This window comes from Haliotis rufescens, unplaced genomic scaffold, assembly GCF_023055435.1.
Source record: "Haliotis rufescens isolate VD_foot unplaced genomic scaffold, xgHalRufe1.0.p SCAF_1, whole genome shotgun sequence".
Classification (NCBI taxonomy): domain Eukaryota; kingdom Metazoa; phylum Mollusca; class Gastropoda; order Lepetellida; family Haliotidae; genus Haliotis; species Haliotis rufescens.
The window spans coordinates 19986206-20000063 of NW_025963779.1; the positions used below are offsets into that span (position 1 = coordinate 19986206).

At 44.8% G+C, this 13858-nt stretch overlaps 1 protein-coding gene across 1 annotated transcript in view; it reads left to right on the forward strand.

The window, feature by feature from the left end:
* The window catches only part of LOC124113405 (alpha-2-macroglobulin-like protein 1), a 61818-nt gene that overhangs the window by 5181 nt on the left and 42779 nt on the right, over positions 1-13858 (forward strand). Inside the window, exons 3-13 of the mRNA XM_048392735.1 lie at positions 668-853; positions 2453-2505; positions 2674-2746; positions 3219-3332; positions 3715-3799; positions 4716-4827; positions 6160-6274; positions 6750-6865; positions 9066-9230; positions 11241-11420; positions 11682-11793. Of these exons, the coding sequence (XP_048248692.1) occupies positions 668-853; positions 2453-2505; positions 2674-2746; positions 3219-3332; positions 3715-3799; positions 4716-4827; positions 6160-6274; positions 6750-6865; positions 9066-9230; positions 11241-11420; positions 11682-11793 (1311 nt within the window). The remainder of the gene's footprint in view (positions 1-667; positions 854-2452; positions 2506-2673; positions 2747-3218; positions 3333-3714; positions 3800-4715; positions 4828-6159; positions 6275-6749; positions 6866-9065; positions 9231-11240; positions 11421-11681; positions 11794-13858) is intronic.

Genomic DNA, 13858 nt, shown 5'->3' on the forward strand with positions numbered 1-13858 from the left:
ATGACTCATTGTAGTCACAAATACTGCAAATACTGTGATTGTGGCCAGCTCAACCCCATTCTGCCGGAATATCCAGACGATGAACCAGTCAATCTTGTACATGACGGGTATAAGGGTATCACGTGATATCCCCTCGTCGCTAATGATCCAGCTCTACTGAGTACTTTATGTCCACGTGGTTCGACTGGTTGCCTTGGAGGAATGCGGATCCGCTTGCCGAGGGATCCCAACATCCAAGATTCAGCCGATTATGATACTTGGTCTGTTAGCATCATGCCCGTGCTAGTGGTTTCCCAACGTGACCTGCATGACCTTGGAATGTCCTCCACGTAATGCTGGCATGTGATATAATTACACTAATTACTATCGTAACTCCCATACTTTTGCATAGGCTTACAATAGTCTTAGCGCTAAGATCGTTTTGTGCAAGTGGGCCCTGGTCAGGTACAGCATTAAACCCAAGTCACTCACTCTATTGTACAGGCAGGGCGGTCGGGTAGCCTAGTGGTTAAAGCGTTCGATCGTCACGCCGAAGACCCGGGTTCGATTCCCGACATGGGTACAATCTGTGAAGCCCATTTCTGGTGTCCCCCGCCGTAATATTGCTTGAATATTGCTAAAAGTGGCGTAAAACTATACTCACTCACTCACACACTCTATTATACAGGCAAAGGCGGGTGTATCACCTTTACCATACCCATCGAAGTGGCTGGAGCGCCAAACAAGCTAGTTTTGAGCATGATCGGGCCTGGAGGAGTACTTATACACAGTTCCTTCTACTTCGCAACGACAGCCCCCCAGCGAACAACCTATATACACTCGGACAAACCAATCTACAAGCCTGGACAGCTAGGTAAGGTATGGTGCAGAGGTGGGGTGAAATATGGTTTCAACATCGCGTCCAAGATTATTGCACTTATATAGCGACGTGCATGCACGTGTGTGTGACTGCTTGTACGAGTCCCAACTGATGCCGATTTTATAATGCTGGCCCACTGAGATACCATGTCGCAGTTTAACATGAAAACCCAATCTCCTTAAATCAGATCTTAGTTCTCGCTATCGCTAAACAACGATCTGAGCACATCCCAGTACGGGTCCGTCAGAACGACCTTTCATCCGACCAATCAAAGCGTCGCTTACCAGATCATGAAAATGACAATCGGAATTTCTTTTCTAATCATGCAACCTCGAAAAGGTTAACACGGGGTATTCCGAAAGACAGTTACGGCCCATACGACTGATTCCGTCAAAATTGTCGTCTATCTCTCGCTTCCGTGGGAGGAGGCGTTGCACAGTACGTGAGAAGCACAGCCATACAATCGCAACCATATATTAGACATTCCGGAATGTTCGTTTGTTCAGTTTTCAAAATTTTGATAGAGAACTGTGTCAACAATTTTTTTCAAGCGTAGTCTGAAATGGAAGTCGCCAGGTTGAAACGAGTGCCGTATAGCTCGAGAAAGCTGCTTTCTAATTGGCTGATGTCGATTTCTTGTTAGTTGTTTCAGTGGTCGGTCAAAGTTCGCGAAAGGTCGTTCTGACGTGACCCATGATGGGATGTCCTCAGATCTTAGCGCCAGCGAGAACTTAGATCTGATTTTAATGAAATTGCATGAAAACCCTTAATGCCGAGCGCCAGACAGGGTAACAACAAGTGCCATTTTTTAACGTTTTTTGGTGTGAGGCGGCCGGGGATCGAACACCGGACCTTCCGCCCTCCGGGCGGACGCTCAACTACTAGACCACGGAGGCGGTCTAGGTATGGAGGAATCCGGTGTAGCGTTGTGGTCCAATTGTATGGATGGTATAGGGATCTGACGTGCCTGGTTTCAAACTTGTCGTTGGTTTTCATTTAAGCAAGCGATTTCAACTCGTCTTGACATGGATGAACTTATGATATGGATCGTCCATCACTCCATCCGTCTCACTGTCGGTTAGCCCCGAAACTACATTCTCCCACGATCTTAGAGATCGATAATCTATAAATACAGTGATAAAGATATAGAGGTACGTTCGTCTTGGCGCTCAGAGTCCTTCGTAATCAAAATGAACTGGTTTTGCACATCCCCACTACACAAGTTTTGGTCACTGAGAAATAGAGAAGGGTGAGCTTCTGTACCTCTGCTCTATATGCTATGTACTTAAACGTATGTATGTGGGAGACAATAGCCAAAACCCAATGGATTTTCCAACAGCGATGAGCTGTCCAATTCTCAGATGTCATGATTAGCAATTTCAGTGCGAATACGTGTGCTCCTTACTTACAAACATAATCCACACAGTACATCATGCCGAGAATTTAGATTGCGAATCTATATACTAGACACGTGACATTAAAAAAATAATCACAGCCGTTTTTCACACAATGCAACCCACTCCATCAGTACCTTTACCGTTGGTGATAGCTGGTATGTTTCAGCATAAAACAACCCTGATATCTATTTTGCAGTGAGATTCCGGGTCATGACCATCGACTCCGATTTAATGCCTGTCTTGGACAAGGTAGGTATCCCAACTACTTAGGGCGGCCATTAGTGTCCTGTGTAGGGGGTAACAGATGTAAGTCCCCTACATCTGTTACTTCATATAGAATGCAGATATATTTATCTCTTCAGGTCACCCCCCTCACCCCTCCTACTTTGTCTTTGAGCATTTTCATGTTATTTGCAGATTTCTATTGTTCGTATAATAACACCGAGTGACGTCATCATGAAGCAATGGCGAGATCTTGAAAACGGAAACGGTATGTACTCGCACATTGTGGGTAGGTGAACTTGTTAACTGGTCAGCTTATTACCTTCCATCACAGATGAACATTTAATCTTATTGTGTCAGCTATTTTTTCATGTATCTGTTGCTTCACTGGTGAAAATGTTGACTTACTGATTTCCGGGTATTCATATATGTTTTATGATAATTAGTTTGAAACTATTATAGAAGCAATATGAAAACCTTAATGACACGTTTTGTGCTTGTTTGTTTGTTTGAGTGTGAGTGAGTATTGTTTTACGCAGCTTTTAGCAATATTCCAGCAATATCACTGCGGGGGACACCAGAAAAGGGCTACACACATTGTACTCATGTCGGGAATCGAATCCGGGTCTTCGGCGTCACGCGAACGTTTTAACCACTAGGCTACCCGACCGCCCCTGTATTTGTTGGAAGTTTGACTAAGTGTTGAAGTGTTTCTATTTGTCTGTCCCTCTCATCCTCAGGGATGCTGACCCTGGAGTTCCAGCTGGCGGCGGAGCCACTGCTCGGAGACTGGGTGATAATGGTGGAGACGGGAGGCAGCCAGACGCGAACCCAGTTTAAAGTATCCGAATACGGTAGTACTCGTTTGTTAATGTGACTCGAACATACGGACCCTTCCAAACGACTGCGGAAACTGAAGGGTTTGCCGTGTGGATGTTGCAATGGGTTGAGGGTGGATGTGAAGGATTAAGGATGAGTGGGGAAGCTTAGGAGTGAGTGAGTGAGTGAGTATGGTTTTACGCCGCTTTTAGCAATATTCCAGCAATATCACGGCGGGGGACACCAGAAATGGGCTTCACACATTGTACCCATGTCGGGAATCGAACCCGGGTCTTCGGCGTGACGAGCTAACGCCTTAACCACTAGGCTACCCGACCGCCCCTGGGAAGCTTAGGAAGGTGCCCTAGACGTGCAGTAGTAGTAACACCCTTATGTTCTATTTGTTTATTCTGACAGTGCTACCCAAATTTGTGATGACGCTGTCTCCCCCAAAGCGAGTTGACGACAAGACGGAAACCATAACGGGAGAGGTTTGCTGCAAGTGAGTGCTTGAGGACCGATCATTTGATATTCGGCCTCATAGTTTGAAAAAAAAAAGCGATATGGTTTCGTAGGTCGGTCGGTCCCCTTCTGTGGATATACATCTTACAAAGCAACACTGTCGGGCTATACTATCCCATGGGATCAGAAGCAAGAAATAATGGAATAGGTAACAGAAGGATTAAAAGAAAACTGTGGCATAAAGCATAGATAGTCTATTAGTCATATCGTACTGTGGTATAACGGCCAGGTGATGTGTTCATTATATAATATGGTGGTATAGCCGCCAGATAGTGTTAGTTATATCATACTGTGGTGTACCGGCCAGGTGATGTGTCCGTTATATAACACGGTGATATATCGACCAGATGGTGTGTTAGTTATATAATACTGTGGTATAACGGCTAGGTGATGTGTTAGTTATATCATACTGTGGCATAAGGGTCAGATGGTGTGTTAGTTATATAATACTTAGGTATAACGGCCAGGTGATGTGTTCTTTATATTATACGGTTGTATAAAGGCCATATGGTGAGTAAGTTATATAATACTGTGGTAGAACGGCCAAGTGATGTGTTAGTAATATCATACTGTGGTATAACGGCCAGATGGTGTGTTAGTTATATCATACTTTGGTATAAAGGGTAGATGGTGTGTTAGTTATATCGTACTGTGGTATAACGGCCACATGGTGCGTTAGTTATATAATATTGTGGTATAACGGCCAAGTGATGTGTTAGTTATATCATACTGTGGTATAACGGCCAGATGGTGTGTTAGTTATATCATACTTTGGTATAAAGGGCAGTTGGTGTGTTAGTTATATCGTACTGTCGTATAACGGCCGGTGGGTGTTAGCTATATAATACTGTCACATCCTGTATACCACTTTGTATCGATACACCTGCTGCTTTCAGGTATACATATGGCCAGCCCGTGAAGGGCAAGGTCATGGTGGAAACGTGCGTCACGGATTCCTATCAGACGTACAGCACGAGCACGAGACCATGTGCCGTCATTCATGGGGAGGTGAGCATCTCAGGCGTTTCATGCTTAATCCCTATAGTCATGTACACCACTGTGGGTGGTCCGATATAGGAACGACTAGTCACGTACACCACTGTGGGTGGTCAGATATAGGAACGACTAGTCATGTACACCACTGTGGGTGGTCAGATATAGGAACGACTAGTCATGTACACCACTGTGGGTGGTCAGATATTGGAACGACTAGTCATGTACACCACTGTGGGTGGTCAGATATAGGAACGACTAGTCATGTACACCACTGTGGGTGGTCAGATATAGGAACGACTAGTCATGTACACCACTGTGGGTGGTCAGATATTGGAACGACTAGTCATGTACACCACTGTGGGTGGTCAGATATAGGAACGACTAGTCATGTACACCAATGTGCGTGGTCAGATGTATGAGTGACTGGTCATGTACACCACTGTGGGTGGTCAGATGTATGAGCGACTGGTCATGTACACCATTGTGCATGGTCAGATGTATGAGCGACTGGTCATGTACACCACTGTGGGTGGTCAGATGTATGAACGACTAGTCATGTACACCAATGTGCGTGGTCAGATGTATGAGTGACTGGTCATGTACACCACTGTGGGTGGTCAGATGTATGAGCGACTGGTCATGTACACCACTGTGCGTGGTCAGACGTATGAGTGACTAGTCGTGTACACCACTGTGGGTGGTCAGATGTATGAACGACTAGTCATGTACACCATTGTGCATGGTCAGATGTATGAGCGACTGGTCATGTACACCACTGTGGGTGGTCAGATGTATGAACGACTAGTCATGTACACCAATGTGCGTGGTCAGATGTATGAGTGACTGGTCATGTACACCACTGTGGGTGGTCAGATGTATGAGCGACTGGTCATGTACACCACTGTGGGTGGTCAGATGTATGAATTACTAGTCGTGTACACCACTCTGGGTGGACAGATGTATGAACGACTAGTCGTGTACACCACTGTGGGTGGTCAGATGTATGAACGACTAGTCATGTACACCACTGTGCATGGTCAGACGTATGAACGACTAGTCGTGTACACCACTGTGGGTGGTCAGATGTATGAGCCACTAGTCGTCTACACAACCTTGGGTGGTCAGATGTATGAACGACTAGTCGTGTACACCACTGTGGGTGGTCAGATGCAGGAACGGCTTGAGCGAGATCATAGTACAGATGATAGAAGTTAACTTTTGTGTTAAACCCAAGTGAACGCTATTCGTCAAATCATATTGAGCCACCATCATCCCCAATGTTAATGCATGGTGAAGTCGGATCAACATTACTATATTATTTGAATGAATATTTATTATTTTCAGATGACTGGTTGCTTTACCTATTCATTTGATGCCGCCTTTTTGAGACCATATTACCAGAGGCGCTACAACTCACTCAAAATCAGCACATTCGCCGCTGTATTAGAAGAAGCAACTGGTACGTTTCTCCGTTATCACGCGCCGAAGAGTTCACAAGAGCCACACAAAATTATGTTTGTTTTCTTCTTTGACAAACGATAGTTCTCCGCCTGAGTAAACTATGAAACCTCTAATGAATTCAAATTCAGCATGACAAAAGTTCACTCCATGTATAGTAAAGCGCAGATAGGCACCCAGTCCTCTGTTTGTAGGAGCCGACAAGAAAATGGTCTGGTGGTAGCAATGCGTGACCAGCTGTATTGATCCATGCTCATGATCTCAGTCACTGGGTTATCTGATCCACCGTCATGATGTCTGTTACGTTTCTGCTTGAGACATAACACATCATTCACTCAATAATAATAATAATATTATAAATAGGGTATTGATGAGTGCTTTATTGTTGGGTATGTGCGTTACTGATCTGCCATATGGTATTTAGTAATACATTTTCTGACATCAGTGTAACCGGTCTCTGTGTTTGTGTCAACCAGGCCTGATGGTAAACCAGACAAAAGAAGGGCCAACCATTACCACCTTCTCCCTACACGCTGACGTCGGTTCCCACACAAGGAAGTACTTCAAGCCACAGCTCCCATTTGAATACAGGGTAAAAACCACATCTGTGCATGATCGACATACCACCATTATATCGTTCACGAATGAAGGCTATATTATGTTGTGTCCCCTACAGTGAAACCCTGTCAGTCCGGACGAAAAAACGTCCGGAATAGAAAGGATGATGCCCCACTTGAAAAGTCAAATTTGAAATATAAACGACAAAACACTTTCAATATTCATAAGTAATATCTGCCAAAAGCAGAGTCGATTAAGGAAAACTTTTCAGTCTTGGCTTCTGACTACAACTCACTACTAACATGATCGCGTGCATAAACATGGCGAAAATGATTGACAAAGGTTTTCGAACATGAAGAGAAAAAGTAATTAAGAGCAAGTTATGATTTTTTAACCCTTAGTCTTTACCTATCAGCTTATACTTAAGAGGGGCGGTCGGGTAGCCTAGTGGTTAAAGCGTTCGCTCGTCACGCCGAAGACCCGGGTTCGATTCCCGACATGGGTACAATGTGTGATGCCCATTTCTGGTGTCCCCCGCTGTGATATTGCTGGAATATTGCTAAAAGCGGCGTAAAAACCATGCTCACTCCACTCCACTTATGCTTAAGGCCGAGACCTTGCTCAAAAATGACACAAAATGCTAAAAATTAATATTAGAATAACGTTCCTAAAAACCTCTCAAATCAGCATTATAATGTTTTATCAATAACTTATATTTACTTATTCATTTGTTTTGTTGTAAATCCCAAATATGATGCGTTGAAATGAACAAAGTAAAGTTCTTTTTGACACTTTGATTAAATTGTTCAAATCCCGTGGGTCAAGAGGGTTGGTTGGTTTGTTATTTAACGCCGCACTCAACAATATTCCAGCTATATGACGGCGGTCTGTAAATAATCGAGTCTGGACCAGACAATCCAGTGATTGATATCATGAGCATCAATCCACACAATTTGGATCGTTGACATGCACCAACCAAGTCAGCGAGCCTGACCACCCGATCGGTCAGTCGCCTCTTACGACAAGTATAGTCGCCTTTTACGGCAAGCATGGGTTGCTGAAGACCAATTCTACCCCGGAACTTCACGGGTCGGGGTCAAGAGGGGCACTTATCCCACCTTAACAAATCATGAGTACGTAGCAATTTCTAGTTAATAATATGAACGTTTCGATCAAATAGTTGTCTGTATACGGAGGTTTCGTATTCACAGGGTCCGTACTGTCGAGGTTTCGCCGATTAAGTCGTTTCTTTCAAACACAATAGTAGCATCTTATAGTCAGTCTATTCAAAACATGGCCATCACATTGGCAAAATGTTATCACATAAATCCGCCACATACAACAGAGAAGAGGTTACTTGCAGTGCGTAAGCATACAAGCTTCTGTAGAATATATACCATGTGTGTGTTTTCAGCAACCATTGTAGGTTATTCACCCGATGAAGGGGTAGCATATAGACTTTAAACCTATACAGAATACAATCAGAATCTTGTGTCTTTACGGTTTTCATGCTCTTCCACTGATCGTGAACAAGAGTGGTGTGATAGCCTAGTGGTTAAAGTGTTCGCCCGTCACACCGTAAACCCGGGTTCGATTCCCCACATGGGTACAATATGTAAAGCCCATTTCTGGTGTCCTCTACTGTAACGTGGATTAGTGCTAAAAGCAGCGAAAAACCCATCTCACTAACTCCATTGAAAGTATAGCAATTTGTTGCTGAAGATTTTATTTTACCCTGGATCAAATTTGAATTAAACATTACTTCATAAATCCGGGGGGCACGGGTGGCCCAGTCGTCTAAGGCGCCGCGATACGCTGTGCAGATTTGCGTCCCTTGGGCACGCCAGAAATCTATGATTGTGGGTTCGAATCCCGGTCGCCCCGATAATGTTTCTAGGTTTGTCAGCACCATACCCGTGCTCGTGGGTTTCACCGAAGTGGTAAACGTCTGAGACCTGCATCACTTCGGGCTTTCCTCCCACATTAAGCTGACACGCCGCGATATAACTGGAATACTGTTAAAAGCGGCGTTAAACCCAACTCACTCACTCACTTACTCATAAATCCGCCTGTCGTCTCTTGATTTACTAATGCCGCATTCAGCATGTCCATAAAACCTTCAGTGTATCCAGCACCCCGCGTGTATACTTACAGCACAATACCCGGCTTATGTGTGGCTTCACCCCCAAATGCAGTGGTGACGTCGTCTAACAATGTTGATATTGCCGTTCCAGGCTCTCGTCACCAACGCCCAGGACGGTATCCCGGCGGCTGGTCACATCATGGCACTGACCTGTGCGGAGATTGGGTTTGATAAGAAGATCCTCATTGACAAAAAAGGCTTTGCTACTTATTTCTTCCCTCGAGTTGGCACAGAGAAACCGAAGATAAAATTTGTGGTTTGTATAACGTTGAATGTCTTGTTCCACAAAGCGGCATCAGGGCTACAATTAAGGGTGTGTTAAAGAATAGAAGTTGAGATACTCGATGTCTTCTCTGTAGTCGTAGACGATGTCGTCCTTGTAACACTACACGATGTCTTCTCTGAAGCCGTAGAGGAAGTCGTCCCTGTTACTATACACGATGTCTTCTCTGTAGCCGTAGACGATGTCGTCCTTGTACCACTACACGATGTCTTCTCCGAAGCCGTAGAGGATGTCGTCCCTGTTACTATACCCGATGTCTTCCCTGTAGCCGTAGACGATGTCGTCCCTGTAACAATACTCGATGTCTTCTCTGTAGCCGTAGACGATGTCGTCCCTGGCACTATACCCGATGTCTTCTCTGTAGCCGTAGACGATGTCGTCCCTGTAACTATACCCGATGTCTTCCCTGTAGCCGTAGACGATGTCGTCCCTGTAACTATACACGATGTCTTCTCTGTAGCCGTAGACGATGTCGTCCCTGTAACAATACTCGATGTCTTCTCTGTAGCCGTAGACGATGTCGTCCCTGTAACTATACCCGATGTGTTCTCTGTAGCCGTAGACGATGTCGTCCCTGTAACTATACACGATGTCTTCTCTGTAGCCGTAGACGATGTCGTCCCTGTAACTATACACGATGTGTTCTCTGTAGCCGTAGACGATGTCGTCCCTGTAACTATACACGATGTCTTCTCTGTAGCCGTAGACGATGTCGTCCCTGTAACTATACCCGATGTCTTCTCTGTAGCCGTAGACGATGTCGTCCCTGTAACTATACCCGATGTCTTCCCTGTAGCCGTAGACGATGTCGTCCCTGTAACTATACCCGATGTCTTCCCTGTAGCCGTAGACGATGTCGTCCCTGTAACTATACCCGATGTCTTCTCTGTAGCCGTAGACGATGTCGTCCCTGTAACAATACTCGATGTCTTCTCTGTAGCCGTAGACGATGTCGTCCCTGTAACTATACCCGATGTGTTCTCTGTAGCCGTAGACGATGTCGTCCCTGTAACTATACACGATGTCTTCTCTGTAGCCGTAGACGATGTCGTCCCTGTAACTATACACGATGTGTTCTCTGTAGCCGTAGACGATGTCGTCCCTGTAACTATACACGATGTCTTCTCTGTAGCCGTAGACGATGTCGTCCCTGTAACTATACCCGATGTCTTCTCTGTAGCCGTAGACGATGTCGTCCCTGTAACAATACTCGATGTCTTCTCTGTAGCCGTAGACGATGTCGTCCCTGTAACAATACTCGATGTCTTCTCTGTAGCCGTAGACGATGTCGTCCCTGTAACTATACACCATGTCTTCTCTGAAGCCGTAGACGATGTCGTCCCTGTAACTATACACGATGTGTTCTCTGTAGCCGTAGACGATGTCGTCCCTGTAACAATACTCGATGTCTTCTCTGTAGCCGTAGACGATGTCGTCCCTGTAACTATACACGATGTCTTCTCTGTAGCCGTAGACGATGTCGTCCCTGTAACAATACTCGATGTCTTCTCTGTAGCCGTAGACGATGTCGTCCCTGTAACTATACCCGATGTCTTCTCTGTAGCCGTAGACGATGTCGTCCCTGTAACACTACACGATGTGTTCTCTGTAGCCGTAGACGATGTAGTCCCTGTTAATAAACACGATGCCTTCTCTGTAGTTGTGGACGTTGTCATCCATAAATGCTCTTCCGCATCTTACAAACGCTACCTGAACAATAGAGTGACATCCCACACATACCCGCTTAGTCAAATAAGAGAATACATGTCAAACATGAATGCATCCATGATGTTATAGACTTGTACGCCAGGGGTTTCAAATTAGGATACAACCCTGCTGTTTTATGAATAAAGGGAACGTAGGTGTTAAATTTGAAACCTCGTATTGACGCTTTCTGTTCCAAATCAGGTTTCTAATTAGTCGTACACATTCAGACGTTGGTGTTTGAATCAAACTTATGTCACCAACCCTTTCCACTTTCAGCTAACAGACACGGACGCTGCACCGCGGGTCTCTTTCTCTTTTGAGGCAACACAATGGTTCTCTCCCAGTGATAGTTACATCGAAATTCAACCTATCAGCAAGCTTATCTCTCCAGGTCTTCAACCAATCGTATTATATCTTACGAATCCACCGAAAAAGGCTTTCCGGGTGGTTACCCAGGTAACTATAGTTCATTAAACTACGGTTATAACGAACTCAAAGGGACTACTAATTTTAGTTCGTTATAACCGTAATTCGTTATAAGCATATCTACAGTATAACTACAGCAAGTAGTCGGGACTAAAAAATTAGTTCGTTATATCCGTTAGTTCGTTATAAGCGTGTTCGTTATAACCGTAGTTTACTGTATTTAGAGAAACTAATTTAAGAGACTGTTTTGTTAGCTGAGGATGTAATCTCTCATCTGCCTCCTCACTCCAGGTAATGAGTAGAGGGCGTATAATGCATCACAGCCACAACAAGTACACAGTGAGGAAGCAGTCGGATGGTACCCACCGGAGCCGCCAACCATGGTGCCGGAACCTGAAATATTGTAAGAAACTTAAATATGTTTAATATAGTGCACAAAACAACAAATTATTCATCTGGAAAAATGGTAAGCGCCCGCTGAGAAAATGTATTATAACGTTCATGTTACTATCAAGTGTAATGGTGAGGTGGTGTGGAATGGGGTTTAACGTCGCGTCCAAGATTATTTCACTTATATAGCGACGTGCATGCACGTGTCTGTGGCTGTGATGCCGATTCTGATGCTTGTACTAGTCCGGACTGATGCCGATTAATAGTGCTAGCACACTGATATACCATGCTGCAGTTTAACATGAATACCCCTCTCGGACAAATTATACTGACTCTGAGCCGACCAGTCCTTATTTTAGCCCCTTAATGCCGAGCGCCAGACAGGATAACAACAAGTACCATCTTTAAGCGTCTTTTAGTATGACGCGATCGGGGATCGAAGCCCGGACCTTCCGCTCTCCGGGCGGACGCTCTACCACTGGACCACGGAGGCGGTCTCAAGTGTAATGGCAATGATGATTTGACAAGTATGGTGTTTCAGGGGTCCATTCATATAATTTCATAGGCTGGTTTCTATTGCATGGACAATTTATATTTTCATGTTTGAGCATGCCACTTAAGCCTTCTTCAAAATGCAATATGTTCAGGCATCAATTTTCGGTATCAAAATCCGCTGTCGTTCAATGTTTAATCATTCCCTATGAATATGGCACGAAGGAGGAAATTAGAGGTGATCTGATGGCAAATAATCGAAATTCATTCCACGGAGTTGACTCTAAAAGCTACCAGGCGTCAACATGGCTTGGCTTACACAGTGATCACCGATTGGTGAGAAAACAAGGTCAAACCATTGGTGTGAAGGATCTTCTATGATCAGGAGTTCAGTCCACCAGAACCTTAAGGAACCGCTAGATAGCAACGGAATGGCGTCCAGGAAAGCAATAAAAATCCATACTGGCAGATCACCACCAGAGAGTCCGAGAACCAGGCGGAAAATCCATTGGTCTGATGAAAGCTGCTTAATGTCACGGATGGACGGCTGAGGGCTTGGAGGCACAGGCATACTGCATTATCACTGAGGAGCAGGGCCTGTTTACCATAAAAGGCAACCTCACAGGTCATCCTGGAACCGGTTGTTTTCCCCCATTACGACAACCACCCACACGCCACAAGACTTCTGTTCGAGGATGACAACGCCAGTCTCCGTCGTTCCCAGACTGTGGCGGCTCTGTCTTGGTCCGTCATAAGTCCAGATCTGAATCCGCTGTGGCACATTTGGGACATCTTAGATGTCGTATACCGGCACTGGGGCCTCCTGTAGAGAATATACATGAATTGGAAGCATCTTTGCTCCAGATGCTCCAGATGCCTCTTCATCCGATCCGACGTCTGGAGAGAAATCGTCGTATGAACTCTGCAGCTCCATACTTAAAAGGGATAATGCCTATTTGGGTGAAGTGAGTGAGTGAGTATGGCTTTACGCCGCTTTTAGCAATATTCCAGCAATATCACGGCGGAGGGCACCAGAAATGGGCTTCACACATTGTATCCATGTGGGGAATCGAACCCGGGTCTTCGGCGTGACGAGCGAACGCTTTAACCACTAGGCTACCCCACCGCCCCCTATTTGGGTGAAGATATCATCAGTGGTTGTGTTACAATATCGTGATTAAAATGTCACCTTAGCTGATAATGGTACTGGTTTCAAGTTTTTTTCCAGATCACATTCGTTGATCCGATCTCACTTTGTCAGTAGTTTCATTCCAGTACTTGCTACATTAGTCACTGTAAACATTCTGGCTGTCTAACTATGTTCCAGGTGTCTGTATGTGACTATCCAATGTATCCTAGTTACCCGTAGTTCGAGACATCGGGTGTCGATGGAAGGCCCTATGTATTTTGTCACGATCATGTATGTACAGCGTCTAAAGTTACATTTCGATTTGCGTGAGCTAGTCTTTCAGAGGTTATACTTTACAAATGTACTCCGTGGTTATTGAAATATATTATTAAGTATTTTCTTGTTGAAAAGAATATTCCAAAGTTATCAATAAATGATTTGATTCATAAATGCTTTT